The following is a 27,630-nucleotide window of genomic DNA, read 5'->3' on the forward strand; positions in this document are numbered from 1 at the left end:
AGTCATCCCCATCTAGTATGTCAAGTCCTGGAGCACCTAGTAAAGGTAACAATGCTGAATTTGGCCAAATAAGTTAGTAAGTGTAAGTTTGGGAGTGACAGAAAGGGGCATGCAGAGCAATGTCAAGATGTGTAACCAGATCTTCAGGTTGCATAGCTGATGATCAGACTGTTGGTAGGGGAAAGCAATTTAGCAGACAAAGAGGGATACTTGAGCAAAATCCGCTTTATTATTGGGTTACAACTCCTTTTAGCAAACAGTGTTTTGAGAGGTCCTGGCTAGATCTGATAGTTACCTCTCCGTGATCCTAGAGGGAACCAGCAGCTTCAGAACCTTCCTTACAAGAAACAGCTATATTGTTGGAGGCTTCTTGGATAAGAAAACTGATGGGGAGAGGGTAGAAGAAAAGCACAGCAATGGAGCCTTGTAAACCCACACATGGTATGAAGTAGATCAAAACATTTGTCTCACACAGGTACCAGGGGTCATTCACTGAAACTGAACAGTAGGAAATTTTAAAAAAAAGTACACGTTGAGCCTACTTATCTGCAGATTTGGCTCCATGTAGGTCTCCTGGACCTGCATTCAGCCAGATTTGCCCCAACCCGAAGCCTCCAGAGTCTCTTCTGAGGCCTATAGAGGTCATGCATGGCCTTTATGGATCTCAGAGTGGCCTCTGGAGGTCCTAGAAGGGCACTTCTGGTTTTTGGCCTATGCCATTTGTGCCAATAGCCATTAGCTCTGATGGTTTTAAAAGGGAAACAGATAAATTCATAGATGACAAATCTCTCAGTAGCTTCATGCCTGGGCTACAAGCTACCTCCAGGTTCAGAGACTATATGCCTCCCCTACCAGTTGCATGGGAGTAGTGATGGTAGAGAGGCATAACCTTCACACCTGGCCACTGTAAGTAATCGGACTAGTAGAAGCTTGGGTCTGATCTGGCCGGTCCCTTTTTATTTTTGAACATGGATGTGCCAGTGAACTAACTTTAAAAAACATTTTTCTGCCTTCCTTAAGCCTTGAATGGAAAATTTAACCAGGTAAATGATAAGCAGGAACCCTTTCTTGCTTCCATCCATGCAACTTTTGATCCCATATTTCTAGAACTCCAACCTACAGACTTGGGAACGAGGGTCTTCACTAGGAAGAGAAGTGAAATCTAGTGGTAGCTTGAATTAGTCTGAACATTTAACACTTAGCATTTTAGGACCAGGAAAGTACTAATGATTCATAAGAGCCTCCTTGAAGAGCAATTTAGATTAATGAACCCTGTGCCAGTACCATCTTGTCACTTTGATATTTCATAGTCAAGCACTCTGCTCTTAAACTTGTACTTTCAGTAGCAGCTTCAGATCCCAACATGGCCAGAAAGTTCATATAATGGGGCACTTGAGGTGGAATGTGCGTATGTATATGTATTGGCCACAAGTACCTGTATAAGCATGCAATTAAAGACAACACATATTCCTAATCTCTCAGGAAGCAATTTTGTATCAGCTCTGCCATTTATATAATTATGCTATTTCATCAAATTTACTCTTGAGCAATGGCTTGTTTAACAAAGCTGCACTATATCCCAGCAGTGCATAATTGGAGGGTTTCGTTACATTGTAGCAAGCAACAGCTTGCACAAGCTAGGACCATTCCCCTCCCCCCACAAGTGCTAGAGTAAAATCTTAAGAGTCTGGGAGCAATACTTTCACTGCCTGTCCATGGCTGCAAAACACTCAACATCCAGAAAAGTGCTGACAGTAGCAAACCTAGTGACCTCTTTCAGGCAAACAGTAGTTTTTATTAGAAGGAAAGGGGTCTGAGCTGCCATCTTCCAAAGGAAGTTCAGAATTGTTGAGAATGCAACATTTGCAAGTTTGTTAGGACTCGACCGGATGCAGCCATTGTTCTGTTCCTGGACAGGAGACTTGGTTCCCTTCCCCACACCAACATATTTATCTTCATGAAAGTGCAGACGTGACCAGTTTGCGTGTTGCAAGCTTCTTTTCTAGACCACTGCTTCCTAACCTTTAGATACCTAGGGCAGTTTCTTCTCAAACTGAGAGGCATACACTTTTTAAAAACCATCAGCTCCCATTATAAACAAGACTAAAACTGCAGGAGTTAAAAAGATGTCTTGTGATAACTTAAAGTTAACAAACTACAAGACTTGACATTTGCAGCAACAGATGAACATGGTTAACCCTCCAAAAATGTTTACCAAGAAGAGTTGGTGTCTCAGTGCCCAGCCTTCCCTTCTGAATCTCAGACTAAGTGCACAGAATTGGGGATGTCTACAGTGCAGTAGGATCTAGTTAAGGGTGTCAAACTTGTTTCATAGTGGGCCAGATATCATTCATGGTGCCTGTTGAGTGCTGGAAGCAGGTGATGACCAGAAATAAGCACTCCCCCCCCCCACACACTTAGGAACTCGTTAGTTGCAAATGATTGAAGAGAAAATCTGCAAATACTGACCAACATTTTCAAGATAGGGCAGCCAGCATGATAATTAGGGTCTCGAATTTCAACAGCACTGCTTCTGTTGGGGCATTGCTTTACAGTTGAGAGGTGTTCTGCAAAGTGATGCCTCAGCAGAAGTGGAGTTGCTGAACGGATGGCCATTATGATAATTGGGCTCTCTCAACCCCACTTTCAGCAGTGCCAATCTTATCAGTGTGCCACTTAGCAGCTCAGCAGCTGATGATAGTGCTGGGAAAGCCCAATCATAAGGGGGCTGAATAGCTTCTATGGCTCAAATCTAGCTCAAGGGTCTTATGTTTGATATTCCTGGTCTACCTGTTGCTGTATCATATTGTCCTCATCTAGGAAATATGCCTCTGTTCTGTTGCCTAGCATGGCTTTGTCTTTCTTGAACCTTTTGGGGATAATGCCACATTCCTACATGAGGCATTAGTGGGGTATTTACCCTCTTTAGCTCAGCAGCACTTGTTTGACAGGTCTTCTAACAACTTGAAAATGTACTGGGATCAACTGCTTCAGAATTGATGCACCATGTTTATATCATTAGTGCATTCTAAAACTAGTGGTTAGAATTGTAACTTATTTGGTAACAATTCCTATGTAGGATGCGTGCATTCATAAAGGTATAGCTCTTGACTAGCAAGTAGTGACTAGCAAGTGTGTCTGCTATGTTTAGTTCCTTTATTTTAACAGCCCCCTTCAACATGTAAGGGGACTATTAATTCTCCTGTGCTAAAATATTTACAAGCTTCCAGTAAACTTCCAAGCAAAACTTAAAATTTTCTGTTCACATTATTGGCTTATTGCATCTCAATGCAGGCACCCCATCTGTGGTTTTACTTATCCATGGTTCTCAAATCCCTCCTGTTGCCCTCATGACTCGCCTCTCTTCATCTGCAAACGGTTTGTGAAGATTTTTCTTCCATTCACTTTGCAACAGGAAGCAGTTGGCAAGAGCCTAGACTCACTCAGCTGCTTGGAGGAATGCCACAGGAGGTGATAGTGAGAACGCTAATGGCAGGTGGGCAGTAGAGGATTTTTTGTTAGTGTTCTCTCAATTGCTTCCTATAGTGTACCTATAGCTAATGAGTCTAGGTTCTTGCTGTTTGCTTCCTGTTCCAAAGTGAAAAGAAGAAAAATCTTTTCACGAAGCTTTGAAGAGAGCAAATGCAAATGAAGAGAGGATAGTCTTGGGTGCAGGGGGGAATCTGAGTAGGGTTCACTGCTATTCACTGTCCTGGGTTCTACAAGACTTCACTGTGCTGCTTAGCAGATGGCCATCATTAAAGTAAATCTGACTTGAGGCATGTTGCTTATTTACTGTGACCAAGCTTGGTCTTCACTTGAGTAACTTGCCATCTGCTAGGCTTCTTTTCAAAGTAGCCAGTGATATTTTAAAAAACATTGTTTTAAGTTTTGTAGTCTAGTGTCTACTTAGGTTGGCATTAACTTCTTAACCATGGGAGTAAAATTTGAAAAGAACAAATGTTGGATGCTGGTACAGATGTAACACTGAAGCTCTTTACTACTAGTGGTCTCCAGAATTTGTGTTGCCTTGTTGTCTTGTTCCTGTTGCTGGTTAAGGATAACATCAGTAATAAAAATTCACTTCACTGTGATTAAGGCAGGTAGATGGCCCTTATTGTGTAGAGTGGCTGTGCAATTTGGGTACCTGTCCTGGCCTCTGGTATGGTTAAGGGATTCCTGGAATTATATCTTCAGTGACTCAGGGCCTACCCATAGCTCTGTGTCAGATGAAGTTTCAGTGAAACAGGAACAACATCTGGCTCCTCTGTTTAGTTCTTCACCAATGACCAGGCCTAAAGCAATACAATGAATCCTTGGTTTAACAGGCTAATGTGGGGGAAGGGGGATTCCATTAAATCTGAATGATTTTGTGACAGTGCACACAACATAAATGACTAGTTCTTTTTGAAGCAGACAACATCCATTATTTCCAAACTCTGCTAAATTGCGGGTTTAGTATACTACTTTTAGTGTGAAGTGGAGCAGGAAAGGTACAAGAAGTAGAAGGAAGACAGCAGCTGAAATATGTTTGGAACAGAGAAAGTCCAAAAATGAAGAACTACCTTTAACAAGACTGTACTAATGTAAAATGACTTGTGAAAAGTAGACAGGGATACTGGAGTTCTTGACGTTTGACCAAGAAGTGACTCCCAATATCCTTAGGGGATTCAGTGTGATCCTGGGAGGTACACAGTGTGTCTGTGTCCCTAAAGTATAGTGGAAGAATTTATAGCAGGTATTGTAGCATAGCTGGGAATTCTTCAAACTGCATGTAACTGGAGTTTGGTGGTTGGCATGTTGAAGTTGGAAGCAAGAGTGCAAAGAAACTGGAACTGTAAGTGTGTAGGCAATCTCTTTCCTAGTCTGCTATTGGCAATTAGATAGCAGTACTGTACTAGGTTGGCACTGTACCTATAGTAAGGGAGTGGTGCATTACTAATAGCTTGTGAATGGTTACTTACAAAGGTGTGGCTTTAAAACAGAACTTGATGGTACAGTTAGACTTCTGTGGGGAGCTGAAACAATTCGAGGCGTAGCAGTGTATGAATTGTAGTTCACTTTTTTGTGTCATACTGAACTGGTCAGTGCAACACCGCCTGAAGGCATCCTTGCATGTGAAACTCTCTGAATTCTGAGAAGCCTTGCTAGTCTTAAAAACCAAGTTATGTGGTTGTAGTGCTGTTTGGGTTTGGATGTGGAGAACCTAGTTAAATATGTGCTTGACCAGAAATTTAATGATGCTACCTTAGGCTTGATTTGCCCAGACTGCTAAACTAACATTTCTCCTTGGGATACAAATGGGAGCTTATGTTAAACCTTCATGGCTACTTAGTTGCTTGGGAATGTGGTGGCTGAGAATCTCCATCAGGTTTCAAATAAACTTCATGTTAAACTTCATGAATTTGATGCAAATTTGACATTTGCTGGGCTGACTTAAAAGCTGAGATGGGAGCTAGAAGATCCAGTGCAGCCCTCTACTTCAAAAGATGGTATTTTTTGCATTTCCCCTTTTTATAGGCAGGCATCTTGTAGCTGCTGTAGTTTTGGATTCACCAGTTTGGTGAAGGCATGCATGTTTTAACTTGTGGAAGTATTGCTCTGGTTTGGACACTTCTGACTGAGATGGACTTTTCAGTGGTGGGTAGTTAGTTTCAGAGACATAGTGGTTTATCTTACTTTAAAAATCAATCTGCAGAAGGGCTATGGAAATAAGATACACGGTAAAGGCACGCATAATGTGGACAGAAGTGCCTTGCATTTTAATTTCACTTGTGAAGTGCTATGTAGTTATGAACATAACTGTCCTTGTGTTACAAATACAGCATGAACTTCTTTAACATGCAGATCCAGTGACAATTCCAGTTTGTGCAATTGGTCAGGTTTCTGTATAGATTGGAATAAGGGCAACTGCATTCTGTATGATGCTGTGATAGGAAGCCATCTTCTCCTCCCACTCTTAGCAGTGAGAAGATGAAATGTGTGTGTGTGAGAGAGAGTATAACAGAGTTGATGTTGTCTTTATTTGGAGATGAGTAAAAGGCCTCTAGTGTGCTATATTTCACTTATCTTTATTGGATTCTGCTGTAGGTCAGTGATATAATTGTAGACTACTTGTATTTTAGCATTCACTAGTGAGAGAGTTAAGGGTTGAATCACTTTCCCAAAGCCATTTGTACATCAGAGGTGGGCTTTGTGCCTGTTTGGCTCCTCTATAGTAAGTATTAAAAGTACTTGTCTCAGTGCTGTCCCATAAACAGTTGATCTAACTCTAAACTTAACAGCATGAAATAGAGGGTTTGAGTTGATCTGTCAAGGAAGGCAAATCCCCAAATAACCTTGCTTACTGAAGCCTTTGGCTGTTCTACTATGTTAGTTACCCTAGAACTTTGCAGCAGTTGAGGAAGAGAAATGAACTGTGACACACCCTGCTTTTATCAGAGGCTACAAGGAACAACAAAACAGAATTAGGGAAGGTGGAGCCTTTAGTTGAGGCACATGAAAGTGCACTGATAATGGTAGGATGCTCAATGGATTCACACCCTTCCATGTCCAAATGTCCTCTGCAGAAATTTCTTTAAAGAATTATGGTTTTAAGCCCTAATCTTAAGGGTAAAATATTTGCCTGTTCAGCTAAAGGGGGAAAAATTGCTGGCTCTTGCAAAACATTTGCTTCTAGTCTCCACCCCCTTATCTGATAGAGGATGAATGAATCATTCTTCCTTGGTAGGTGACTATCCTATTCCACAAATAAGGAACTGAAAATGCATAGTGTTGTAAGAGGAACACTGTAGAAGAGCCCCTTCAGAAGTTGTTGGTTTGGCTTCACATGCTACAATCTCACATTTTATATCTTGTTCTTTCTCCATGGATCTCTAGATGATATACATGGGGGGTATCCCCCACTTAAATGCAACAACCCTATGAGGTAGAGTAGGCTGAGATAGTGATGAACTCTACAGTTTTTTTGGGTAGCATTGAGCTCAGTGGGTATTTGAATCTAGTCCCACTCATCCAAATTGCAATGGTATCTTAAACTCTGAACTTTCACAGTGTACTATTCATGCCATTTTATCCTCTCTAAATTTCCTTAATCTGTAAGTAAATCAAGTTGAAACAGTAAAATGTGACTTCCTTATTAATTGCTGTATATGACTTTTGAGCTCCACCTCTATGAAATGATACTAGGATCATTATCCAAGATCTGGAAGGTCCTTCACAACCATGGATGGTTTGCCTGGTAAATGTCAATAACATAATTGCATAACAGGGTTAATTTATAGCAGTGTCTTTCACATTGTCTACCTTTAAGGAGCACTTTCCACATTGTCCTGAAGTTCCTTAGCAGAGCAGTAACTGCAAAGGGTCCTGGGGTATATTTTTAGGACAGATAATGCAGTGAACGTGTTTGCTGCTTGACCTTCTTTGATTCCAACCTCTGCATTTGATTCCAGTAGTGATTTTAGTCTGTCAGTGACTACTGTATCAGTAGTACCATCTCTTCCATTCTGGATCAGGAGGCCTCTTGAGCCTTTTCATTTACTTGCCCAGCTTCCATAGGCTGTGACGAGATCTGTGAACTGTGTCCCAGTAGTACATTTTGCCATGTTTGTGCATTGGTTTCTGTTGATTCCAAGTTTCAAAATTGCATGGAAACAGCATTTGTCCATGGGCATCAAACTGCAGCAAGAGCTGACAACTGTTTTACACTGCAGAATGTGGCCTTGTACCACATTAAATTTCTAAAGGGGTGTATTGGAATTGTGGAAGATCTGGTGAGGAGGTAGGATGTGTCAGCAGTGGCCCCTTTAAGGGTAAGGCCTGGGCATTCAGCAGAGGGTGTGCTGCACAGCTGCAGCAATTTGAAGGCAATAGGGCCCTCAGGCATAAAAGCACCTGATAGAGAGTTGGGTGTGGGTAGCAGAAGGAGAGACTGGATTAATGGACTGAGGAACTGATGGCTAATGGATTACGGGAACTGTGGCTGGAATGATTGGTGAATGGACTTTGGAGACTGCTGGAACAGACTGCTGGAGACACTGAGATTGGTGTTTGGCTGCCATGCCCAAGACCTGCGGAGGACCAATGTGCTGCTGTAGTGGCGGGAGGTGCTGCTGGCAGGAGAGGGGAGGAAGGAGGACCTCTGTAGGTGGAACAAGCGAGCCACCCTGGTTGAGGGGTCCAGCAGTGCTGCTGGGCAGAACTAGGGTCATTTTTGAGGAAAGAAGGGGAGCTAATTAGCTTAAAGTAGGCATAATTCTCCAGGTGGAGCTTGGACTGGGAATCTGGCAAAACACTGGGGGAAGAGGATTCCTTCAGCTCAGTGCTAGCCTTGGAGATCTCAAGCTGCAGGTTTGTGCTTTGCTTTCAACCTTGTCTAGTTTGGAGAACCTATAGACTTATACTGGCTCTGTTCAGTTTCTGAATATATTGGGATTCAAGATACTGAGCTGTCTGACCACACTGCTTAGCTGGCAGTCTTAACTTGTCATTCACCAGGCAATAACTCAATTTACCATAGTTGGGCTTTATTGGTGTTCTGGGATCTCATTTGGCACAGTGGCAAGTGTTAACTGGAAAAGCTAGAATAGATTTTGAACTCAACTAGTACTTGGATCATGATCAAATGTATCCTTAAAGAACTGCATATAGGTGAATGGCTCAGCTAAGAATTGAATGCAGAGTCTGTATCTACCAATATGTAAATCTTGATGTGTTCCCTTGATGGTTCAGCATGGGTTGCTCAGATGTCCCTGTTCTTAGGCTGCTTGCCCAATCCTTCTGCAACCCTTCTGTGTTACTGGCAGGATGTCAGCTTAGCTTTTCTAGATACTAAATGTTTCATTTTACATTAACGATGTGTTGGTACCTGCTTGTTCTACAAAATGGAATCAAGTACTTGACACAAAGCCTGGCATATGGCATTGGTGAAATATGGCCTAATAACCTGTGCTACCACCTCAAATGCCATTGTGTTCAATGGTTTACATCCAAGGAAGAGATTGAAGGAACTGCATTTCTTTCATCTAGGATCGGGTGAAGTGAGCCATTTCCCCAATGGACGTGAAATTCCTTTCTCTGGATGCCCCTTCCCCTTCAGCAGGTTGCCTATGAAGGTGAAAATGATCCCTTCCTCTTATCCAGATGTGAATGTGTAATTTCTCTTCCCTTTTCACTACCTGTGCTTCTTGTTTTCCATAGATGGAGAACTTTGGGACAGAAACCTTCTCGTTCCTCTTTTGTAAAGTGCTTTAAGAACTTGGTTTAAAAACAGTGTATAAATGCATTGTCTTCTGTGGTGAACAACTTGGTTTGTGTAGAATGTTGGTTCTCCTAGTCTCATGTACACTAAGAACACACCTAGAGCATGACATATTTTTTCTTGTGGTTGAAATGCAGATGAAGATTAGTTAGTGGCAGGCAAATAGCCCCTTTCAGGGAAGTTGTCTTTGCTGTTCTCCAGAAAGAAGCCCTGGGAAAATAAGATTTGGAAAAAAAAACTGACTAGCTTTACACAATTCCTAGGTCCTCCTTTACCATGTGCTGATAAACCAGCAGCTGTAGAACATGTTCAAGTGGAAGACGGCCTTTGGATGTATTTGGTCCTGGGCATCCATCTGCACCACTGCTAGTATATAGAACTTTACTCACACTTTGAAAGTGAAAGCTGTCTCACCTTTACATAGGTTACTGCCATTTCAGTTTGGTGATCCGGAAAATGAAAGTACATATTGGCTTGCTCAAGGTCATGATTAGCAGAGTTGAGATTTAAATGCAGAGGAGTAATAGTGCACTGTGCTCTGCATGCTAGAGATTCCAGGATATGTTTCTGGCACCTCCCAGTTGAAGAGATGTTCCAGTAGTAGGATTGGCATGTCTTTGTAGGACATGGAGCCTACTTTTAAAGATCCCAGTGGGTAAGAGGATGGGTGGGGGAGCAGCCATGGTTCTTTTCCCACTCAATGATGGCTAGTCAACTTGTACTACTAGAGTCATTCTACTTCTTTCCAGGCCAGACAGAAAGTTGGGTCAGAGTGGCATGGCAACTGTATACCCTTTGATTTGAAAGGTGGTGGGATTGAGAAAGGGAGTGTTGAGACAAAAGAGCAGGTAAAAATGTGGGAGACCAAAGGCAACTGCTTAAGATGGGGGTTCGGCTTGTCCAAAGCAACTGCTCCAAGTTGGGGACAGAACTTACCACCTGTAGGACCCTGGCTACTGTTCAAACTGTAAGACTCTGAAACTTAATACAAAAAGTAGTGCGGCATGATTTGACTGTTGTTGGGTACCAGCCTAGCCTCTTTGAAGACCTCTCAAGCTGATAACAAGGTCTGGTTTGCATAATATGTTGTCTGGAACTGGTCCACTTCCAAGTGTAGCTAACATGATGACTTCCATGTGGAAGCCCCAGCCTACTGTTTTTGGAGTATGCATGAAACTGATGGTTGATAGAACCATTAACTCTATGTCAAAACTGGATTCCCTCAAGATTGTTGAAGCATTTGTGGGTTGGAGAACAGCCTGTTAATATTGAAGAGCACTTTTGCTGGGGACGTGGGTGGGTGTGGAGGATTTGTTGGGGTGGGGCATATGTGTATTTAAACTGTCTCTAAATTGTGTCTGTAGTGTAGGATGGAGTGAGTTGGAATTTCCAGTGGGAAGGCCTAAAATTCCAAAGCAGCAAAGTATGGTATGGTATTGGACAATTGACAAGAGAAGGACTATTGTAAGGTAGGTGGGTGTGTGAACAATTTTCAGAGTGTGAGAGTGATTTTGAACAACTTTTCTTTACCAGCTCCAGAACCTGGGCATTAACCCAGCAAACATTGGCTTCAGTACTCTTACCATGGAGTCTGACAAATTTATCTGCATAAGAGAGAAGGTGGGAGAACAGGCCCAAGTCGTTATCATCGACATGAATGACCCCAGCAACCCCATTCGCCGGCCGATTTCAGCTGACAGTGCTATCATGAACCCTGCCAGCAAGGTCATTGCACTGAAAGGTATGGAAAACACTTTTTAATACTTGTGGAATTGAATGTATTTCAAGAGTTCAATTTTTGATGTGTTGGGGGGGGGGTGGGTTGTAATGTAAAAGGTGCACGGATTTCTCTTTCCACCCAGAGCCTAGAAAGCCACTTTAATAAAGGTTACTCAAATTTTTTTCCTAAACGATGAAAAGCTGTAACTTGCCCTGCATGATACTGTTTGAGAACTATAGGTTAACCATAATTATAGCTGGTAACTCCTTGATGATTTTGTCAGTACAAGACTAGCTTATTTTACAAGACATGTATACTGCTTTACAACATCTCTCAAAGTAGTTCAGAATACAGTACAGATTTTGAAGTAGATTTAATAACTATAATACAAGAATAGACTGCCACAGAAATCTGAGTGAGGTTTGTTTGTAGCTGGAGCAGTTGAAAATGAGTCTCTTAGCTACTTGTAGCAGCAGGATGGCAATACAGATTAGAGCCATAAGTGACATATTAAAACTTCCCACTTCAAGGGCATATAGCGGTGACCTCTGTTTCATCCCATGAACCATTCCACTCTGCTACCTTCCCCCTTACCCATATAATGGTCAAGGAAACAGCTAACCTTATCTTTAAAAAAAAAATCCCACATACTGAAGGCAGTCTAGTACATCAGAAAGGCTTGTAAATATCCCAAAGACTGAACAAGGATCTTTGTGTGAATTGCCTCCCAGGAAACCAGTCAGGCAGGCTATAAATTTGGGTAACAGATAACTAATGTAGCAAAACAGGCTAGTAAGTATTGGTTGCCCTATTTGCAATATAGATGTAGAACACTGTCCCAGGAAGTACCTGAAATGGCTCTGAGAGGACTCATTCATTTGGACATGTTTTGTTACCAGAAGAGTACAAATCTAGGATTACTGCACTCTGCAAAGTAGCTTTCTGAAAAGACCTCTTTAGATTTCCATATAACAGGAACATGGAGCTTATGGGACGATGTTAAAATCCTGAACATTGGCTTACACTGCAGAAGAGGATACTGTTCTCCTTATCCTTCAGAAACTTGAGCATGAGATGGCAAAAGTGCTACAAGATAAAATATAGAGGTCTAGTTGGGATCCAGGGTTACTGGGCAAGATCACTTTGTGTGTCAAGCAGAGGCAATTGTGGATTTTCTGCAGTAGAGGATCTGCACTCCCCTGATGTGCATATACCTGCTTTCAGAATTGTATGTTTTAAAGACTCTGTTTGGTTGTATGCCTGAACCCCTTTAAAATGACCTTTAAATAACACTAGTCTTTCATAAATGTTATTTTAAAGTGATTTCTGAATAAGAATATTAAATGCTTCTGCTGTATAGCATAGCATATGTCAAATAGAGTGATGTGCAAATGGCATTTATTTCCCTATGCAAATTAACTGTGGCTCTGCAGGTCTTATTTAAGAGGGCCCACAGACTTCCTTGCACCTCCATTTGCATGTTCCTGTCGGATAATATAATAATATAATAATATACAGTATTTATATACCGCCTTTCTTGGTCTTTATTCAAGACTTTATTCAAGGCGGTTTACACAGGCAGGCTTATTAAATCCACGCAGGGATTTTTACAAATTGAAAGAAGGTTCTCTCTTTCAAGAACCACCACATTCAAGATGTTACGCTCCGATCTGGTTTAACATTCTGGCCTCCATCCTCCCACGCTCCGAGCAGATGGAACAGCTCAGCTGCAGCTTGCCAGCTGCTTCAAGGTCGCACGGTGCCGGTGGCCTCGAACTGCCGACCTTGTGGATGTTAATCTTCAGGCAAATGGAGGCTCTACCCTCTAGACCAGACCTCCTGCCCTGGATGAGTTCATAAGGATATAGCAAATTGTGCCACAGCATCTCACCTGTTGCACAATAAACTAGTAAAAATAGGCCTAGGTAGGAAAAATCATACACAAATCCCAGCTCAAACTGTACTCTAGATAGTCATTAATTGCCCTCCCTTAAGCATTCAAACTACAGTGCTTAAAAACACTGCTCACATGTCTTTACTAAAACCTCTGTTCCTTCCCTGGTATAGAAACTAAACTCTTATACTGATCTCTCAAACTGTCTCATTAAATAGCTTCCTTTTTTTCTGATGGCTTTAATGTTGTATCACTTTTGTCACACTTCTTAATGCTTTCTTGTGTGTGCAGATGGTGAGTTACTTCCATTTCAAATTGTATCTGTTTTTGTCCTGTTTTATGAAAAGAGAATGCAGACAGGCTTACCAGCTTAAAGGCTTAACGGGGCACATCTCTGAATAATTAAGGTGGAGGAGTAGGCATGGACCTATGCTCTTTCACTGATAACCTTTTTTCATAACTCCTCAAAACACAAGTGCTCTTTAGTAGTGGACTTGTAAGTATCTCTATATAGAGCTGTAAAATGTGCTTGGTTGAATGCATTGAACTTGGAAATGCATTGGGCTTTTTATAAACAGGACTGAGACTTCTACAATTTCATATCTGGCTGTATTTTTTGCTTTTCATGTTCTCTGCAAGTAGTGTGGGACAAAAATGAAACCATAGTCTGTCTTTAAAATATCTTAGGTTACTACCACCCTAAGTTTCAAGATCCTCTAGTGGAAGGTATAGCATTTGAAAGTGAGATTGAATGTTAATGAAGTAGTCTTGGGTTTTCTCTTCCCCCAGACCACTTGATAGTTGGTCTAACCTGTTACCTTAAAAGGCTTAACTTGAACCCAAGCTCTGGGGAGAATGAAATACAGTGTCTAGGTGGACTTGTAGCTTAGCCTTTAACCCTGAAACTTGGTTCTTAATGGCTTTGAATAGTCTGACTTGCATAGCTTCTGTGCTTTGTGTGCCCTTGCAGTAAAGATTGTGTCAATATGTGAAGCTAGTAATGTCTTTGAAACTACTTGTAGTTTGTATCCCCTCCTCTTCAATTTGTTAACCTGATGAAGTCTGACACATTTGCTTCTAGCCTACTTGCTCCTGTTGTTGCTACTTGTATCCACTAGTTCTCAGAATGGCAGGTAGGCTTCTCTGGGGTGCAGGACAGTTACTGAGGAGGCCCTGCCTCATGTATCATGCCTGGGCTAGGGCCCAAAATGTAAAGTTAGCCTCTTGTTAAGTAAATGTTGCTGAATGAGCCACTCCTTATGGCTAGTACTAGGGTGAAAGTGGATTGTTCATGTTCCATAAACCTCTCTTGGCTACTTCAAAACATGCTGTGTGGCCCTGTTTCCTTTCTCTTTTCTGTTTCTATTTTGAACCTAGCTTAGGAAAAATGTGAGCTAGCATACACCTAGATTTCATCTTGATATACAGGAAGGGTTGTATAGAATTCATAATACACTTTAGCTACAATTTGCTCCTGTTACCCTGCACATGCCCAATCTTGTCTGATCTTGGAAGCTAAGCAGGGTCAGGCCTGGTTCGTACTTGGATGGGAGACCGCCTGGGAATACCGGGTGCTGTAGGCTTATACCATAGTCTTTCGAGACTGAAGGTTGCCAACCAATAATAACCAGCTCCATACATTGGGCCATGTATGATTATATTTGAAAACTGTCAGAATTCTCACTAAGCAACAATTGTAGCTGCCTTCTTGCCCCCCTCTTGTGTCTCTTGGCTGTGCTCGGCAGAGGTGTTCGGGCCATTTTTATTTCAGTAGCTCTGTGAGGTATGTTAAGCAGATGCATGTTGAAATGCAAAAGGCTGTCCATTCTGCTTCATGGTTGAGCAGTGACTTGAACCCAGGTCTCAGTGTCCCAAGATTTGTTCTATCACCAGTACCACATAGATTCTTTACTTCCAGTAAGGATGACATAGGCAGTAGCATGATCAACTTCCAATATGCAATTACTCACTCTCTTCCTTTGACTTGAAGCACCACTTCCCCTTTCTCTTGCTCTTTTGCCCTGCCTGCCTGGTTGTCATTGTGTTCTCATCTTAACACACCCCTGTGTAGTGCACGCTAGTCAGCAGTATGCAACAGCAAAGAAACTTTGTTAAGGCTTTGGTTCATTTGAAAACCAAGCTACCTACCAACCTAACAAAGTGTCCACTTTTGTGACTACTGTTTCCCATTTTTGTGGAAACTGTCTTGTGTTCTTTCTGTACTTGTACTAGATACAGTCATAATATGTATATAGCAATGCCATTGTATGCCTTGGTGTACTTTTATTTCTCAAGTGAGACTTGCAGTCGCTGCTACTTAAGGGTGAGTAACCTAGCATGACAAGTGTCAAATACCTTGATTCTGCTTATGAACAAAGCTCAGTGTGCAGTACCTGCTGTGACGTCCTGACCAGTTTGACAATTGGTTCTATTGGAGTACTAGATGTGACAGTAGAGAAGATGGTATGGGATTCAGAAGTTGTCTGATCATTAGGGAATTTGCAGCCAAACAATGCATGATCTTTTTGGGATATGGCTGGTAAAGTTAACCCTGTAGTGCAGCTCCAACATTCTGACTGCTCATTGGGCCCTTTTGGATGGATGACCACTGCTAATAACATCTGCTGACTGAGTTGGCATTTGTTTTCAGCTGGGAAGACCCTCCAGATCTTTAATATTGAAATGAAGAGCAAAATGAAAGCTCATACCATGACTGACGATGTCACGTTTTGGAAGTGGATCTCTCTGAACACGGTTGCACTGGTCACTGACAATGCTGTGTACCACTGGAGCATGGAAGGAGAGTCTCAGCCAGTGAAAATGTTTGACCGCCATTCTAGTCTTGCAGGCTGCCAGATCATCAACTACCGAACAGATGCCAAGCAGAAATGGCTTCTTTTGACTGGTATATCTGCACAGGTAATACTGTATATTTTAAACTTTCCAGGCATTGCTTTGTCTGCCATCTACTATAATACTGATTACAAGTTGTTAGATTCCTGGTCAGTTACTTACTGCCTTCTCTTTGAAGACCACCTTGATCCTCTTGGCACTGTTCTAGCAAAACCTTGCTATTTCTCTTGGCAGAATTAATGTGGCTCAGTGAAGATGGCTAAACCATGGGTGGAATTTTGCTAGATTCAGTGTGATGGGAACATTCCTCAATGCCACAGCAAAGAAGCCCCTTGGTAGTACAGATTCAGCGTCCCTAATCTGAAGATCTAAAACATTTTGCTTGCCAGTTTGATGCCAGCAATGGAAAATTCCATTACAAAATACTTGACCTGATGTGTTCAGTCAAAACGCAGGCACCCAACAGTTTATTCAGCATCCCCTAAAGGGACCTTCCCAGCCCCACTTCAGCTTTAATATGTAGTCCATATGGGTGGCTGAGATAGCTATACTTTTGCTTCCTGATGGTTCAGTGTACACATTTGTTTCATGCCCAATTAAAAATTGTATAAAATTACCTTCAGGCTATATGTATAAGGTGTATAGATAAATTAGATTTGGGTCCCATCCCCAAGTTATCTCATTATGTATATGCAAACATTCCAAAATCTGAAGCACTTTGGTTTCTCCTTAAGGAAATCATGTAGTTTTCTACTTTAGAACACAATAGCACCCTCTGCTTCATCACAGCATTTTTACTCTTTACCCTGCTTAAACCTGTTTGTTTAAACTGTTACCTAAGATTGTGGTGATCATTAAAAAACTTTCCTTGTGTTTTCTTAAGCAAAACCGTGTAGTAGGAGCCATGCAGCTGTATTCGGTAGATAGGAAAGTATCCCAGCCAATTGAGGGTCATGCAGCTAGCTTTGCACAATTCAAGATGGAAGGCAATGCTGAAGAATCCACCCTCTTCTGTTTTGCAGTGAGAGGACAAGCTGGAGGCAAGGTAAGCCTTTGATTTTTCTCTCCTACTATGCAAGGAAGGATGATCTTTCTTGTCCTGAAACTTGCCTTTTTATAGGTTAAACTGAAATGCTTAACTTTGAAAAACGTGGTCTCCTCTCCCGTAATACAGCAAGTAGCAAATTGTCACTACTTTGGAATACTTGATGGGCAGTATGTCTGTGTGAATGAGAAGCTTCTTTTTCAGAGGTCTCTTGCTGAACACAGGAAGATAGAGATACAAGGTACCAAGGATGGGATGTAAGAGGGTTAACTGCCAGGCTTGGGAAAGAAGCCATAGTGATTTCAGATGAGAACACTTTTCTGAAGCATATTGGAGAGATGCAGGAGCCACAGACTTCTCAATGGAGAAGATGGTGGCCTGGCTAATTCTGCCTGCTTTTGGACTGATTGTACATGTTGCCTTGGCCACAGTCCAATGTAGACAGAGCTACAGCCTGGCGCTTTGGAATAGTGGGATGCCTGTTTTTTATTATTATTATTAACAGTATTTATATACGCTTTTCAACGAAAAGTTCACAAAGCAGTTTTGTTTGATTTATTGATATTTCCGGCTGCCTTCTGAGTTAGAAGACTTGAATGGAAGTCCATGTGCTTGTTACTAAGGAAGATAAAGATGTAATCCAATCACTTCCCATACAGTTGCATATCATTGAAGTCGGCACACCTCCAACGGGAAACCAGCCATTCCCCAAGAAAGCTGTTGATGTCTTCTTCCCACCTGAAGCACAGAATGACTTTCCAGTAGCAATGCAGGTATGGTGCAGTACTGGGGCAGGGGGTGAATTTGGATGAATTTGAGTTTTTAAAGGAATTTCAAAACACTAAAGAATGGAGCAGCCTAAGAGACACAGGCAAGCCTTGGATTTAGCATTGTAAGCTGTCTTTAATTGCTGATTAGCCTTCCCTTTTATAGAACAAAAGTTCAGATATTTTTGGCTTTTAGAAGAGCATGGGGGTAGCTGGTTGCTTCACTGAGCTTGCTCTGCTGCCTGACACTTGCACACTAACAACTCAAATGCAGTAACAAAAGAATGTTATGTGAGCCATGGGATTGTGTTGGGAGCACAAGGAGTGGCAGTATGGGGTGAACAGCACAGTATCCTGTGGCTCTAAAAAAAAAAGCTCTAAAGAACTACTTAAAATGTAAATGGGCAGTATCTATCACAAACCAGAGGAATGGTTGAGTAAGATTGCTAATGGTTTCTTGCTCTTTCTTCCCCATTGCTTGCAAAAAGAAATAGGCAAAATGAGATGACTGACTTTAAATTTAACTTGTAAATAAGGGACATTCATCTTTCCTTGGCACATACATAGCTATAGAACCCTATCTATGGAATGTTATACCAGGGATGGTTGCTTGATATCTACTTATTTGTCTGGTGCTGGCCAAAGACTTTATGAATAGCTGTTTTGCAGCTGTTCAGATTTTATGTGTCAAAACTGGGGGGAAAAATCCCTTTCCTAGAGGGCTTATAACTTTAAAAGTGCAAGAAAGACACTAGCCACTGGGAGAGATGTTATGCTGGGATGAGTAAGGATTGTTGTTCTTGTCCTTGCTGAAGATAAGAACCACCATTCCAAAGTTGCATCTATGCCTAATTCTTTAAAGTATGAGAAACCTGTCAGTAGTTTACCCCTGTGGCCGTTGTATCACTCTAAACATGCAAGAATAAATAACACAAACAAAGCCTGTATGATAAGACTGCCCTGGGGATAATGCTTATTGAAGGTATGATATGAATACCTTATAAATTATATGATTAAGTCAAGTTGCCTGAGCAGAGAATTTCAGCAGTAGTGCAGAATGTATGTCCAGGTGGTGGCAATAGTTGAAGTTCAAGGATTGCCTCTCTTTCCACTCTCCTGCAGATTAGCGAAAAACATGATGTGGTCTTTTTGATCACAAAATACGGTTATATTCATCTGTATGACCTCGAAACGGGCACCTGTATCTACATGAACCGAATCAGTGGAGAGACGATCTTTGTCACTGCACCCCATGAAGCAACGGCTGGAATCATTGGAGTCAACAGGAAAGGACAAGTAATGGAGTTTTCTCTGTCACCCTGACTTACTCTTGGAGTGTCCCATTTATTCTATTCAAATACTATGTTCAGAATTGTTTGCCTTCCATAAAGCTGATTGAAGCATTACTTTTTGAGCATTAGTAGGTAGGAGTTCAGAGAGTGCTGTTGATGAACCGTCTCTTGGCAATATTTAACGCAGCTGAGCTTGAAGCTTCTTTCTGTACAAGTGGTATTTACTTTGATTGGGAGACTAGTGGTTCACTAAAGATGATGGCATGCCAGTTTCAGCCAGGAGCTGAGAACTTCCAAGTTGTTTCCAGATTCCTGCCCTGGTTTCAGACCCACTTGAGAGAACTGAGGCACTACACATTTATTTTACAATATTTATATACTACTTTTCTCAACCATAATGGGCAAGATTGGTGGATACCATCTTTCTTTGAGCAATATGGGTCTGTAATCCACAACTTTCTGAGCTAGAAATTGCATCGTGTGCTTTCAGAGAATCATGCAGGTGGTCTCTTGCTTCTCTGTGGTTACTCTCAACCTGATGGCAAGATGGGCTACCTAGTATTCCTAAATGCTCCTTGCAGATCAATCATGTAGTTTTATGGGGATTTCTATTAAGCTGCAAGGGATTCTTAAAGAAACCCAGCATGGAACAATGAGGGCACTCCATGAGAAAGCTTATGGTTGAACTGCAGCAAAGCCTTCAGCTTTGTCCTGTCAGCTCGAGTATGTGTGCACCTTTTCTCTCCCCGTATCTGAACTTATTTCTCTCTTTACTGTGCCTCTGGGACTAGGGTCTCTAATTGTCCTGATGAATTAACCCACCAAAGCATTAACATGTCTTTTAGCCATGTGTATCTTAAAACATTTTGGTTCTGATATGGGATTGTCATAGGGAATGGGAAGACCAGCCTCCTAACAAGTGGTAACTTCTGTTGAGTGATCTTGCATTTCCTCCAACATGTTCAGAGGTTTGGCAGCACGCCCATTTAAATAAAGCATTAGCCAGGCAAATGACCTGTAAGTTGTTTGTCAGCCTTAATTCTAATACAAGTGCCAACCCACCCTCTTCTATATCTGGCCAGTTTAACATAGGACTTAAATTCTTAACTAGCGGTGTTAGTAGCTAGAGCAGTGATTTTTAACCTTTTTCATCTCATGGCACACTGACAAGGCACTAAAATGGTCAAGGCACACCACCAGGTTTTTGACAATTGACAAGGCACACCATACTGGCAGTGGGGGCTCACATCTCCCATTGGTCCTATTAATAAATTACTCTCCCCCAAATTCCTGTGGCACACCTGTGAACCACGCGCGGCATACCAGTGTGCCACAGCACAGTGATTGAAAATGGCTGAGCTAGAGTGAAACCAAAGCAAAAATGTTACTATTTGTACAATTCAGGCCTCTCAGTCTAGGTGGTTCTCTCTCCTTCCCCCAAAGTGCCAGAGTACTGTATCTGCATTATATTTGCAATACACTTTGTGCTGTTGGTGGGGGGATTGCCCTTGTAAGTCATAGGAACTTGTCATTTTTGGTGTCCCATCCTGGCCAGAGGGGAGAAATAATGGTTTAAGTAAATCATTGCTCATGTAATTGGTCATACAAACTACATGCAATCATTAACACTTTATCTACCCTATTGTAGTTATTCAGGATGTTGCAAGAATGTGAAGGGGTAATAGTTAATGCATCTTGGATATCCATCTAAAAGCAAACTCTCCTTTTGAGCTTGTGTCAGCATTGCTGCTGCAATTCTCAAAGATTAAAATGAACCTTTCTCAGATAGCTAGCATCCCTCCCCTTGGATTGTGTTAATCTGCTGCTAAGCTGCTGTGGCTACAAAAAGCCTCTGCTGGCAGCTGGATGCTGGGTCTGGGGAGAGCAGCAGCTTCATGACTTTCTCTGAATAAGCTTCTGATCTGCAGTGCTATGGAGATGGGAGTTTGTAGGCTTTAATTTTCAGCTTCTTAGTGCTCCTTACAAAAATCCAGTGTAATATATGAAACTTAGGCCTGGATCCAAAGAACCACACAGTTAGTTTGGCATGCATGCCAAAAAGGCTGTTGTGGCATGCCACAAGTCCTGTTCAGAGTAGAAAATTCCAGTTGGGGGTTTCTGATCTTCCTTTTATGGGACCATTCAAATTGTGCCTCTAACTACTTTCTAGGGGGAATAATTGTGTTGCATGATGACTGGATCGGAATAGATCTCCCTAGAAAATGGGTAGCGTTGCCATAAAAAGGCTTCACCCTATACCCCAGCCATCCTTCAGTAAATAAGGACACGGAACATGCTGTATTCCCCTGATCTTAAGAGAGCAAACTATAGAAGAAAGTGTACCAGATTGTGGTGCTCTAATCCCAAACCTATCTCTGCACTTATGAGAGCTGGAACAACCTTTGCTAAAGAGCAGAAGTGCTGTAACTTAGTGGCCAAGTTAACTGAGCTGCAAACTGAGACTTTTCTGGCTTGAATCTTCTGCCTTGAACTCACTAGGTGGTCCTTTCTTTTTCATCCTTTATTCTCCTTCTGCAATAGAAAAATACTTTCCTTGTGAGGGTGACAATAAGGATTGTATGGTAGTACTACCCATGAAGCACTTTGAGTGAGCAAAGTATTACGCAAATATCAAAAGCTAGAATGCTTCCAGTTTTCAAATCCTGCACATTGGTGTTAACCAGTAAGGGGATTCTTCAGTTCTCATCTAGTCAAATACCTTTCACAGTGACGTCCTTTCACAGTGACGCCATGCATGTAGGAAGTTGTGCATAACATGAAATCTCATCTGGCATTCAAAGAGCTACTATCTTAGTATAGAGATTCCATTTTGCTCTCTTAAGTGGCTGTTGGTGGACTTGGGGTCCTTGGATTTTTCTATTCTTAAAAGTCTCTTTAAAAACAGTTGCCACACCATGTAGCAGTCTTCATTGAGAGGGGTGGGTGTCTGCACATGATTCCCTTGAGGAAAGTTGTGTGCAATCCCTTAAGCCTAGTGAATTCTGTCTTCAGTCATGGTGTGCGTTGTGTGCTTCTGAAAGGCATCTCTTTGAGACTTGGTACAGCATGCAAACTTGCCCTGAAAGCATGGGACCTCCATCTGGGATGCAAATACCCCTTGGTAAACTGAGTAAGTGGTTATATAAACCCAGTGCTTGAATTTGGGTCACTGTGTGCCTCTGAGCATAAGAGATGTGGATGAATCATTGCTGTTGGACTGACGATTGTCGCTTTTCTCTGGGGCTTAAAGTTCAAAAGCCAGTGGTATGAAGGGTGGTCACACAGGAGAAGAAAACCCTTCACCAGTTTAGAGCCATTGTACATATTACACAGAACTCTGGACTAGATCACTTTAGACTGTAGGTGTGGAGGTGAATTGATGCAAGGGCATATTTTCTGCCTCTGGTCTGAATCCCTGGCACAAATCTACCAATACACCATCTCCGTTGTGCCTAACTTTCAAAGTTTGCTTTCCTGAGCAGGGAAACTCTAATGTAGTGCTGTCAGTTTCAAAACATTACTTGTTTTGCTGAATGGGGAAAACCACGTTCTTTCTCTCTCGATGCAGGTCTTGTCAGTATGTGTAGAAGAAGAGAACATCATTCCTTACATTACAAATGTGCTGCAGAACCCTGACCTGGCACTGAGAATGGCTGTCCGTAACAACCTAGCTGGTGCTGAAGAGCTCTTTGCCAGAAAATTCAATGCGCTTTTTGCTCAAGGAAGCTATTCAGAAGCAGCAAAAGTGGCAGCAAATGCTCCAAAGGTATAAAGTGGCACCTGTTCACCTGGCACCAACTTTGCACCTGTACAGTGGAAATGGGCTATTTAGGGAATGATGCTGGTGTCATTGCTTGCAACACACTTGTTTCTTTGGTTAAATTTTCCCTCATTTTTTGAGTCTGAGGTAATGTTACCCCTGAGCTATGTTATGCAACCCTTCTAATTGCATAGGTGGTAGGAATGAATGCATGTCTTTTAGAGCATTGTATCCTTGTAAATCACCTCTACCGAACAGTTAGTGATGTATGTGTGAAAAATACTGGGCAAGTCTCTGTAACAAAAGCCTACTAGTCACTTGCTGTGGCTCTCCATAAGACAACTGGCAGTTCTGCAAAGGGGCTTAGTCATATACCAATAAAGGTTTGGTCTCTGTCTGCAATCATAGTTCTTTGAGGGCTACCAGGAAACTTAGACCAGCTTCTAAACTGGTTTTGGTTGTGGATGAGCTCTCAATTCAATTGGGAGATGCTGCAAGGATGGTACATGCATCACAGAAGGAAAAGTCTATAAAGGGAGCTGGTAATCCTAGCTTTGGTTATACAAAACTTGAGTGCCCAGGTGGGTCAGTATTGTTTCTGAAAAGTGGAACTAGCCCTTTCTGGTCTGCAGTAGCTCACCATTGCTTAAAATGCAAGCTCCCTCTTAGATTATAAAAGTTAAAGGTAGGAAAAGTTTTTGTGAAGGGAATCTTGGATGACTCCCTGGAGCAGCCATGTCTACTTGCAGATGGAATATTCGTAATCTTAAATTGGATAAAAATGAATAGTGAAACTATACCCCTGCTGGGACAGAGGGATGATTAGTGCTGAACCTAGAGTTCAGTAGTAATAGATGATCTGTCCAGTGAACTAGCACCTCTTGCTTGGCTATTCCATTGGTGTTACAAAGGATGATGGATGCATTTTGTTTTGTTAAAGGGAATTTTGCGTACCCCAGATACCATCCGCCGGTTCCAGAGTGTCCCAGCACAACCAGGTCAAACTTCTCCCCTACTCCAATATTTTGGAATCCTGCTAGACCAAGGTCAACTGAACAAGTATGAGTCCTTGGAACTCTGCAGGCCGGTGCTCCAGCAAGGACGCAAGCAGTTGCTGGAGAAATGGTTAAAGGAAGACAAGGTAATGTAAAGGATAGTAGCTGCCTTCTAATACATGTGTGTAATACACACACGAGCACACACAGCACAATAGTGCTGTGAAATAGCAGAAGAGTCTGTAAAACAAAACCTGATAATCCCAAGAAGCTGTTGAATGTGCGTGCCTGAAGTGTCGCCCATATGTGGACAAAGGTTCTATCCATCTTATTATCGGGCCTATATACGTCTTAAAGCAAACTGTTCAAGAAACCCTGAAGTTCTTTGGATTTCTCTAACAAGATCAGTAATGGCAGGTGAGTTTCCTGGACAGACTGCCTGCTGCTCAAGGGGCAGAATGTTCTGGGCCATTCTCTTGGTTCATGAGTTGTCACAGACCACTGCCTCATGCCCCTTGAACATTCTTCAGTTTTTTTGCCATGTAAGAACTCAAGCTAGAAAGCTTGAATGCCATGTGAGGCTACACTGTGTGTCTTAAATCTGAGTTGTAGAGGTGTGAAAGGGAGCATAAGGTCCTCTAATCAAACCTTACTGTCCCTGAATTTAGAAGTTTGTCATGTTTCGGCCTTTTAAAATTGCTTTTAAAACATTGTGTGATCTCTTGACTCTTTTAAATACAGCTGGAATGCTCTGAAGAATTGGGAGATCTGGTGAAGTCTGTGGATCCAACCCTGGCTCTGAGTGTCTACCTAAGGGCTAATGTTCCCAACAAAGTCATCCAGTGTTTTGCTGAAACGGGTCAAGTACAGAAGATTGTACTGTATGCAAAGAAGGTGACTGGGACTAACTTTATTTCCAAGTAGTTCAGGAACATTTTTTGAAAGTCTAAACGTGCAATACTGTTGGTTCAATAGATGATGGCGTTGCTCTGAGCTATAGTATATCGTTGTCCTACTGTAGATGAGTTCACAATACTGTCCTCACCAGTGCATTGGGTCAGAGCCAGCTATGTAATTGAGGACCACTGCTGTTTCTTGTCCTACATGGCGGTGGTGGAAAATGGGGTGCTACCGGCTTCTTGCTGAAGGCATCTAGTGTGGATGGCTTTGCCTGCTCTCTCCTGAAACATTTCCTGATAGCAAGTGATTGGGCCTGTGCTAGCCAGAATGTATTGCTCCTACTGGCGAAAGTGCTAGCTAGAATATGCAGCTTCTGTTGACTGAAAACATAGCCCAGGCAGCTGTATTTCTCTGCACCGATCTTTTTGAATAGTTTAATAAATTTTAACCTTTAATAATATTGTAAAACTGATATTTGGAACAAAACAGTATAGCAAGACTGTTGCAGAAGATATTGCTGTTCCATTTAGTAACTTGCTTTTTCTGTAATCTGGCTATCTGTTCAGGAGAACAGGCTTATTAATAAGCAGGACGCTTCCATAGCCACCCCAGCAGCCATTCTATTAAGGGCTGCAAATAGGGTTATGTTGTAACTCTTCAACACTACTTCAGTCTTGCCTGACACTATAAGTAATTGGGAAAGTAAGTTTGAGAGTTCAGTTTAAAGTAGGAGACAGGTGGTGGGTTCTGATATGCAGTGCAGACCAAAGAACAGATGCTACTTGTTTTAAGCCAAAGTTTATTCCAAGGGAGAAAGTGAGCCAGTGATACCAGCAGAATGACTGGGCTGTAGTAGTGACATATGAAATTCAGCCAGCCTGGTAGGCCAGGGAGGGGAGTCTTGTTCATAAGTGCTTAATTCGAGCTGTTGGCACTGAGTACATCGAGAGCACCACAGTTAGGTCCTAAGCTGCTTTCGTGCACCAAGATTCACTGGGGTAAAATCTTCTGTGCTTTCAAATGTGCAGCATAGAACTGCATCACTTAACATGAGAGGTGTTAAGTGATTGGAATTCTGCAGGCCTCTCTGAACCATCTGGTTCATGTAATCTTCCTATTATTTGCGGTTCCTAGGTTGGCTACACTCCTGACTGGATCTTTCTTCTGAGGAACGTAATGCGAATCAGCCCTGACCAAGGACAGCAGTTTGCCCAAATGCTAGTTCAAGACGAAGAACCTCTTGCTGATATCACACAAGTAAGTGAAGAAAGTGGACCCTCTCTATCATCAGTGGCTCTAAAATATGCATTGTTTATCCTATAGGCAGAACTATTTGCATTGCCTATCAGCCTGTGCAACTTGTTGCTGAACTGCTATCTCTACCTGATAGCTCCTCTTGATGGTGTGTTTGCTTCAAGTAGTAAACAGGCTTTCCACCACAATATTGCTTTACCTAGTCTGAGAAGGGTTGTAATAGAACCGGATGGACTGGAATTGCCCCATCTTTCTGATCAAGGAATGTGTTTAAAAGCAATTGATTGGGCTAACTGAGATAGTGCTCGACACTAGTCTGCTCGGCATAAGACTTGGGTGGGAGCGTACTGATGGTGTGTTTCTGGAATTTATTCCCCCTTGTGGAGATGAAGTATGGGGGAGAAAATCTGCTTGAGAGTTTCAGGACTGGGTAGCTTGGGTATTCTTCCAAAGTTCACATTCTGCTCAATGAGGAAGTATACTTGGAACAGACTGCAGTGATTGACTTGATTTGTGCTGAGATAAAGAATAGGTGGTATATAAAGTGAGTTGTTTCTGTTTTCAGATTGTGGATGTGTTCATGGAGTACAACCTGATTCAGCAGTGTACAGCCTTTCTGTTGGATGCCCTGAAAAACAATCGCCCTTCTGAGGGACCCTTGCAAACTCGTTTGCTTGAAATGAACCTAATGCATGCACCTCAGGTAGGTCTTATACATGCTAGGAAAACCTGGCACCAGGAACAGTTGGAACTCAAGCTCTGAGGCTGTCACCTTTGTTCCTTTATTACACTTTCAAAATCCCTTGGAGGAGGGGTTGTAAAGGGATTCAGAGATGCTGCCAGAAAGTATTGCGTGGCCCAGTGAGACAGCAAATGGGGGTTGAACTGCTTATTTGAGTAGTGCTTAGTGGACTTCTAAACAAACAAAATCTACATGTGTAACTCGTTTGGACGGTGCAGTTTTAATTTTCATATGGAAATCAGATTTCTGCAGCCTTTCCTAAGTGCTTCAGTCTGACTTTTTTTTTTTAAATCTATGTCACGGGCTTTCAATTTTTACAATAAAATCTGGCAAGCCAATTTGCAATATGGTATCCAGTAGCTGGAGAAGCTCTTGTTATTTTCTTAAACCTATGTGAGGTAAGCAGGTCTGGCTTACCTTCCTAAGTAACAAATTGCACTGAAGTAGTTGTCCTCCCTGAAAAGCCTCCATTCCTCATACTTACCAGTATTGATCTCTGAGGCCCTTGGAACAGAACTTGATCTGACCTGTGTTTGTGGGAGCCTTTCTGTATCAAGTTACTGGCTTTTTGTCTGTAGTCAAGTGATTCTTACCAGTGATACAACAGAGTCTAAAATGAGCTCCAATTTGATTGTCAAATATCTTTCCAGGTTGCAGATGCCATTTTAGGAAACCAAATGTTTACTCACTATGATCGAGCTCACATTGCCCAGCTGTGTGAGAAAGCAGGTCTGCTTCAGAGAGCGCTTGAACACTTCACCGACTTGTATGATATCAAGCGCGCAGTTGTTCACACTCACCTTCTCAATCCTGAGGTATAGTTTCAAACTGTAGCAAGCTTTGGCTGTGTTTGCATTTGCATTTTGAGTGTGGTTGGTTCCTTTAATTCCAGAGTATTGCTTTGAATACTTGATTGGTACAGGAAGATTAAAACCAAGGCATGGTTTGTTTTAACTTTTCAGTGGCTGGTGAACTACTTTGGCTCCCTGTCTGTTGAAGACTCCTTGGAATGCCTGCGTGCAATGCTTTCTGCTAACATCCGCCAGAATTTGCAGATATGCGTTCAAGTTGCTTCCAAGTACCATGAGCAGCTTTCGACGCAGTCCCTCATTGAACTCTTTGAATCTTTCAAGAGTTTTGAAGGTA

General features: G+C 42.0%; 1 protein-coding gene across 2 annotated transcripts in view; it reads left to right on the plus strand.

Annotated features, from left to right (window-relative positions):
* The window catches only part of CLTC (clathrin heavy chain), a 70,672-nt gene that overhangs the window by 15,607 nt on the left and 27,435 nt on the right, over positions 1 to 27,630 (plus strand). For both annotated transcript variants that reach the window (XM_066634897.1, XM_066634898.1), the window contains exons 2-13: positions 10,796 to 11,003; positions 15,527 to 15,795; positions 16,613 to 16,774; positions 17,434 to 17,547; positions 18,664 to 18,837; positions 22,402 to 22,599; positions 23,534 to 23,734; positions 24,330 to 24,482; positions 25,623 to 25,745; positions 26,308 to 26,445; positions 27,135 to 27,299; positions 27,447 to 27,627. In XM_066634897.1, coding sequence (XP_066490994.1) covers positions 10,796 to 11,003; positions 15,527 to 15,795; positions 16,613 to 16,774; positions 17,434 to 17,547; positions 18,664 to 18,837; positions 22,402 to 22,599; positions 23,534 to 23,734; positions 24,330 to 24,482; positions 25,623 to 25,745; positions 26,308 to 26,445; positions 27,135 to 27,299; positions 27,447 to 27,627 — 2,086 coding nt within the window. The remainder of the gene's footprint in view (positions 1 to 10,795; positions 11,004 to 15,526; positions 15,796 to 16,612; positions 16,775 to 17,433; positions 17,548 to 18,663; positions 18,838 to 22,401; positions 22,600 to 23,533; positions 23,735 to 24,329; positions 24,483 to 25,622; positions 25,746 to 26,307; positions 26,446 to 27,134; positions 27,300 to 27,446; positions 27,628 to 27,630) is intronic.

Source organism: Tiliqua scincoides, chromosome 8 (genome assembly GCF_035046505.1).
Source record: "Tiliqua scincoides isolate rTilSci1 chromosome 8, rTilSci1.hap2, whole genome shotgun sequence".
Classification (NCBI taxonomy): Eukaryota; Metazoa; Chordata; class Lepidosauria; order Squamata; family Scincidae; genus Tiliqua; species Tiliqua scincoides.